Consider the following 7849-nt stretch of genomic DNA (forward strand, 5'->3'; position numbering starts at 1 on the left):
AAAATTATTTTTTATATATATTCCCCCCATCAAGGAATATCTACATTTGTAATAAAACGATAAACTAATGATATGTCATTTAATGAAATGCTCCTCAGTCGGTTTCATTGGATAAAATAATTCATTCCTGAATTTTAAAATTCTTCAAAGGATCTGAACTGATGGTAGAATATGTATAGTAAATAGATATGTAACGAATTATATAGTGTGACAATCTTAGTGTAAACATAAACGACAATTAAGTTAAGGTTGCTTTATATTGTTCCATGCATGGATTACCCCTCTTTTGTCGACTTAAAATGCTGAATAAGATATAATTATTAAATTTCAATTTCCTTCCGACGTAATTATTAGATACCTTAAGTTTTTGTACTTGAAATGGCAACAATGTATTTCAGTAAATTGCTTTACAAAATCGGAAAAAATACTTAACACAGGATGTAACGATAAAAACAATAGTGTAAGTGATATGTATAAACTGTATGCATAATGCAAGTACATTAAATTAACTTCAAAACCTATATATATATATATTAGTATAAAATTTAATTCATTATCGGATTAGGATGAAATTTGAAAAACGGCAGGACAGGATTTTGAGTTGAAAAAAAAGGCAGGATGAGTAACTGGGCATAAAAAAAGGCAGGATGACAATTGTTGTAAAAAAGTCAGGATAAGCTAAGAAAAAAAAGGCAGGACCGAAAAGACTTAAAAATAAAAAGGCAGGACAGCGATTACAACTAAAAAAAAGGCAGAACATTTTTTTTCATCCTAGCCCCCCCCCCCCCATAAAAATCAAATGGTAGCTCCCTTATGAAACAAACTGTGTTGTCTTAATCGGTAAATACTGGTAAATATTGGCTTATACTCCACACTTTGAATTTGTATAGGCCATTACATTGTTGTTTTACAGTCTTCAAAAATGATTTTTATGATGTCTTCCACTGTTATAACAAACTTTATTATTTATTATTCATTTACACATGGTTATTAATTTGCTGTCAATTGCCAAATTGAATGTATGTCAATATGGACAACGACTTTAATACCTAATTATTCTAAGAACAGGGTGCGATTTATTTTCTTGACATCTGTTCTTTAGTAGTAATTATAATTAATAAGTAAAAAGTAAAATCACAAAAATACTGAACTCAAAGGAAAATATAATTGGAAAGTCCATAATAACATGGCAAAATCGAATGACAAAACACATACAAAACGAATGGACAAGAACTGTTATATTCCTGACTTGGTACAGGCATTTTCAAATGTCAAACATTGTGGATTAAACCTGGTTTTATAGCGCTAAACCTCTCACCTTGTTGATAGTCTCATCAAATTCCGTTATATTTACAATGATGCGTGAACTAAACAGACATAATAACTAAAATAGTTAAAATATGGGTTCAGCAGTCATCATTATCATGATTATCAAGATATTTAAGAAATGACTGTTATATCGTTTTTCTGTCGATGGAGATATAACATAAAATGTAGTGCCCACTGAATAACCCGCGCAGTGGGTGAACGTATGCATTATTAAGAGGGCAGACAGAAACACAATATTATTCATTCCTTATAATTTAATTCGAAGTTCCACTCCGTGTTGAACAATAGTGTCGCTCGTTTTGTCGTCCATAACTATAATATAAACATTTAGATTATAAGTTTGCTGAAGAACTGGAATGTGGCTACGACAAATGGAACACAGGCATCCATATTACACATATGCATGTATGCGATGATTGACAATTAAATCATGAATTCCTCATTCAAGACTAACCAAAAAATGACTTTTTGATTACTTTCTTTAAAGAACAAAAAATATTTCAACATGCTTCAAATGACAAAACATAGGAAAACAAGGTCATGTTATTCCTGCATTCTTCTAACATTGAAGATATTTTATGAGGATTGCGCATGTCTTCATATAAAGGATTCATTCTGAGTAAAATTACACGTTGGACCGAGTTTAATGATGAAGTACATTCCTGTGGACATAGTTTTTAAAACATAACTAGCTCTATGGTAGAACATGTACTAATATTAAATCGTATTGTTAAACGAAAACTATTCCATAAAGGATGAGTTACATTGTATAGGTGCCGATTCAGGGCACATTCAGAAACAATATGTTTGAATTTCGACAAACTTGTTTTTATCATTATAGCCATAACCGTCTTCCGCAGTTGTGAGTTGATGACATGACTTTAAAATTTATGTGTTCAACTCTTACAGGAAAATTTTACCATTACATCTGAAAATCTGCTTTGAATTTGCTTTAAATATACTTCTATGACATGAAACATTTGACCAAACTTATTACATGTATATGATTGATGGGTATGTTTATACCCCTAAGATAATATTTAAACGGAATTAATGGAAATTAAAAGGAACAACATTTTGTTTTCCTTATACAAACTGCCTAAATTATAAGATACATGACATACTTTATATAATGGTCTGACCGTCTTTTGTCTGTTTTGCATAGCGGGGTCAAAGTTGCCATGATGGTGATAATGGAGATAATCTGACAAATGTAATTTGTTTTACCTTAATCTTTGAACGCCACTGCAGATAATCCCTGTAACGATCTTTATTTCCCGGAGATGTTCTTTTCCATAGGAGAAATGCAACAATTGAGTAAGTCACAGCTAAAATCACCAGTGGTATAATATAGGTAAATAACAGAATGAAAATGGTATACACTTTTCTCGAATATGGCGAAGACCAGACCTCGTCACATTTCAGTAATCCGGAATTCATTCGAGTAGTCCTTGCAACAATAAGTTGAACAGACCCAAAAGTTACGGAACTAATCCAAATGGCAATCATAACATACTTGTATCGTTGAAGAGTAAAACGGTGATGAAGAGGGTACATAACAACCAAGAATCGGTCGATTCCGATCGCCATATTTGTAAAAACACTGGCCGCCACAGACATCATTTGAACAAAAAGAACGATCGGGCATAATTCCTTCAAAAATATCCATGTACCGAAAACAGCATCGGCAAATGTAAAGGGCATGCAAAACAGAGCCATCATAAGATCAGCTATAGCTAAGTTAATCAGAAAAGGCCGCAAATCCGTCCGGGACCGGTTTCCATTTTTAAAAACTATGATGACGAATATATTCCCTATTATGGACAACAGAGTTGTAAGCGAGTATAAAAGTATCAGCCCGGTCAAAGCTTCGATGTCAAGTTTTGGATTTGATATCCGACCAAAAAAACTGGTTGAATTTCTGGTTGAGTTTTCTTCCATTTTGGTTTGGATACCTAATAATAAACTTGTATATATAGTATTTATTAATTTACATTTTGCGTGTATCTGAAATATCAAAGTGATCTATTGCTGTAGTTAGCGAACTTTCAAACGCATTATTGGCTTCAAGCATTATTTACGTTGTTCTCCGAAGTGCTGACACTACACGTATTATTAAACAAAATACAAAGTTTTCCCATGACACATACAATTGCGAAATATATAAAGACTAAAATCCCACTCAGAACTTCAAAACATTTTAAGAAATCTGAATTTATAGGACTAGATTCTTCATTTTGTTACCAGAAACCATTTAATTTACATATATAAACGCAATTGTATTTCAGATACTTAACTGATTGATATGATAGCTTGTTTCATCGTGTTCATGTATATTTAAATAGACTATTATAGACAATGTCACCATGCATGATGACGAATACGTATGGGAATTTATTGGATAAAATCTCGGTACTTAATAACGGTATCCATTGAAAAAGTACGAAAACCAATTAAATAAACTCAGTATTATCATAAAACGTTCGACGCAGGATAATTAGTAGCAGCAGCAACCACAGAGTGGTCAATTAAACGATAAAATCTTCCTGACATCGGATGGGACCTGACATGGCTATAATAGTTACATTATAGCACTTTTCTTTTACCGGAATTGTCTCTTTTGTATGCCAATTGCATTTGTTTGTCGTGCAAAAGGATTTGTTCTTCTGTAGAGGTTTTTATTCTCAAAACACATAAAGTGAAAGTACTGTTTAGTTTGCTTTATTTCCAGTAGCAAATATTTCATTAATGTTTAGGGGAAAAATAGAACATTGAACAATAATATTGAAATAATAATTTAAAAAATATCTTGAAGTCGAAAGAAAAGCCAGTGACGCTCTATATCATGATCAGATACACATGTTATTGTGTTTTGTTTTTGTTTGTTTGTTTGATGGTTGTTAATTTTTTTTTATGGGCGATGGGGGTGTCAGATGTGGACGAAAAGAAAATCTTTCCGTCCGAGTTTATTTTTTTTTAATTGGATGAATAAAAAACATGTTAAATCAAGATATCATTCGTAGAACAAATATATAAATTATTAACCAGTTTCAGTCTAAAATCATTGATCATAGAAATATCTCAATTAAGATTTATAATTGGAAATATTTTATCACAGAATTAATCAAAATTGTATTTGGTTGGATTTGTAATCAAATGAAACACAACATGTTAATACCTATCGTATCTCATAGATGCATAGTAAGTAATGCCTTTTGTGTGGTTTATTAGAAACATCACACTGCATAACACATATTTGTATTACGCCCTAATGAATCAATGCATGCAAAAAAGTAGCTCGATGAGGTAAATTTTGTATGCTTAAAATAATTAAAGATTTTTAAAAAATGTCAATGCCATTTTAGGACATATTGATCTATTGGAAAATAAATTCGTATAAAGTAAAGGTTAAAGTTATGGAAATTAAGTGGTTCGTTTACATAATGATTTTTTGAGTTATCGTAATTACCCTGCAATTCAAACAAATAATTATTAAATACATGCACATGTAGGTTCTGCAAAAATAATAAAGACGCTGTATTATCATATTTAGGGTATACAAATCTGCCAGACGAGAAGAGTGAGATACATACAAAATGCATCGTCTTGGAATAAAACTGCACATGATTTTTGTTTACTCTGTGTGACATCCTTTATCCGTTTTAAAATTGTTTTGCTGCTTTCTTGTTAAATCTAGATAATCAAAATAATTGGTGTCAAAGTGTGAATCCCGATAGTTTGGATAGTTCTACGGCACGATACTAATTTTTAACAAGGACACACATATATCTCTAGGGAATATTAAATTAATTTGAAATGAATACGTAGGAAGTGAATGTGAGTACGTATCAAAATATTTTATGTAAACACTTGACTTGTGTACCTTGATATAACAAACATCATGACGTACGGCGTATAACCTACTGATATTAAGTATCAATGTCACCACTGTCATCCTTATTATTCTATTTTGAAAGTTTTTATAGGAGGGAATCCAGAGTGACCATCAAACTTCGGTAGTAAAACTGACAATCCTGCCCTTCAACCCAAAACGACACATCTTGTAGAACCTACATATATTCAATAAATATTTGCTTAAAACGCAGGGTAATTAAGATAATTGAAAGATGCATATTGTTAAAGAACCACTGACCTTCCAAACCAAATGTTTATGTTTATATCTTTTCTTTGAAACACAGATTTAATTTGTATACATCTGTACTATTAACCGAGAATACCTCATTTTGTGTGTCATTTTTCTTCCTTCCACAATAAATTATTTATCATGTCCCTGTGTCCTTTAAATACCATGCATTGTCGCATTTGTCATCATTGCTTATGCATGTTATGAGTATTCAGTTTTTGTTTATTTTTGGAGAAAAGCGAAAATAAAGACGTCCGAATATTGTTTCCGTCATCGGACGGACTTTTAAGTTATCGACTAGAGTTATGTTTAGGAGTGTTTTAAGTAACTGATATTTTTTTCATACGTCCTTAGGGGGGACAGGAAAATTATTTCACGTTTTTCTGTATACTATTATTTAACATGAGTATATAAAAAAGACGATGTGATATGTATATTTAACTATACTCTTATGATCATCCATACGTATCCTAAAAATGAAGAGGGTATGCTATTTACTATCAATTTGAAGTTTACTATACACGGCGGTCACTAATATATTATATATAGAGTCCCTTTCAAATGCACTTTATTTATAGCGGGTTGCTGCTCACAAACTATTAAACCAAGAGTTCCAAATGGTGAATCTGACATCATCACTTTGTAAATTTTACGGACGCATCACGAGTTGGTTGACCGTTAAATGTTGTCCTGTCCCTGAAATTCTCCAGTAATAAAATCTTTTACAAAAATTCATTTTTCAACAGTTTACATATTTTTAACTACGCTCTAAACGCCCGCATTTTCACGGATTTGTTCTAGTTTGCCTTAAATAGAGATTAATTTTCCGTAAATAATAAATACTATGTAATGCTTGAGACATTAAATAATCAAATAAACACAGACAGATATAATAAAAAAATCCTGTATATCGCATAAAATGTTTAATAATATAAAGCGATATGATGTTTCTGAGCTCTAGTATTTAAACAGTCTAGACAGAGTTGTCATTCCTTGTTTCGTGTTGAGAAACGTACAAAACGTTTATAAACTGCATCCATATTCATTGAGCCGAAACACAATCAACTTTACATCCAATATTACGTTTTCATGTCTAGCTGAGATTATATGACAAAAGATTTGTACATTATTTTGTATGTTTAAGTATTAACGTAATGACGTTTTAATGGGTTGACGTGTTGATTGTTTTCTGTTTTATTAATGCATCCATTCACACAGTCATGCTAATGGTTCTGGTCTGGCTGTTTTATTTTGTTTATCTTTATAGCAAAAGGTGATCATATCCATATCTATATATGAGTGTCAACGTTATTTCTATCTCTTAATTATACAAACAAAAACGTTTTTTTTTATTCAGCATGGGCCCTTCTATTGCAATAAAAAGCTTTATCTTAAACAAAATATCTGTGATTGAATTAACGTAGAAATATAAACAATTGATGAATATTGATTGGTTGATTGATTGATTGATTGGTTTTTAACGCAATATTCATTAGTATTGTGGTATTTAGTGGCTGGTCAGATTTTTATTTATGGAGGAATCCAGATTGCACAAACCATCGAACTACTGCGGTAGGGAACTTTTGTAGGAAAAATTACAATCCTAGTCACTTAAGATCGGTGTCAAGCAGACCATCCACGTGATGGATTTGAACAAGTTTTGACAGGCTAGTACTACAATTGGTACACTAGGTGAACTACTTAGACGAATCGGCAGACGAGACCTCCTATTTATTATAAATAACGAAAATTGTTGATTATCTTTTGACTTGGTTGTCTTCTTTTTATTTTGTGCTACTTAAATTGGCATGTTATCCAGCGTGTACCAGATGCGCAATTAAAAATAACATCTCTTGAGTTCTGTTCGAGACCTATGGATGATTGATTATCCAACTTTTATTCAAACTTTGATAACCTGACAAATCTGAAGAGAACCAAGTTCGAATTGAGGGGAGCAAATGGTAAAGCCAATTCGAATTGATAGGAAGTACATCATAAACTTACACGACTCAACTGAACATACCGCCAACTTTAAAAATACATTTTTATGATTAAGAAAATGTGTGTCCGTTGTACGACAGTAAGATATGTTTTTTTTAAAAACTTCCATTCTTTTCTACAAAAAGCTCTCCTATTGTTTGTATTTTAAAACCTTCCATAACTGAATGTTTGGTGTTTATATAATATGAATATGTGGTATAATTGTCAATGAGACAACTATCCACAAGAGATCAGAGTACTTCGTTACTGGCATAAAAATACGGAATTTTTGTGTTATTAAAATATGCTGGTACAAAATGTTAGAAATTATTATAAATTAAGGAATGCATCTCCCTCATGCAAAGCTCTTATTCCTTTCACGGATGTAGCGATACT

At 31.7% G+C, this 7849-nt stretch overlaps 1 protein-coding gene across 1 annotated transcript; it reads right to left on the minus strand.

The window, feature by feature from the left end:
* Positions 1-2499: 2499 nt before the first annotated feature.
* Positions 2500-3270, minus strand: LOC134726137 (RYamide receptor-like). The gene has a single exon (XM_063590535.1). It carries the CDS (start codon positions 3268-3270, stop codon positions 2500-2502), a length of 771 nt encoding a protein of 256 aa, XP_063446605.1.
* Between the last annotated feature and the right edge of the window lie 4579 nt (positions 3271-7849).

The sequence above is a fragment of the Mytilus trossulus genome, chromosome 7 (assembly GCF_036588685.1).
Source record: "Mytilus trossulus isolate FHL-02 chromosome 7, PNRI_Mtr1.1.1.hap1, whole genome shotgun sequence".
NCBI lineage: Eukaryota > Metazoa > Mollusca > Bivalvia > Mytilida > Mytilidae > Mytilus > Mytilus trossulus.

Bases quoted from the DNA above. Each gene is read 5' to 3' on its own strand.
- LOC134726137 (XM_063590535.1), bottom strand. From the start codon at position 3,270: ATGGAAGAAAACTCAACCAGAAATTCAACCAGTTTTTTTGGTCGGATA.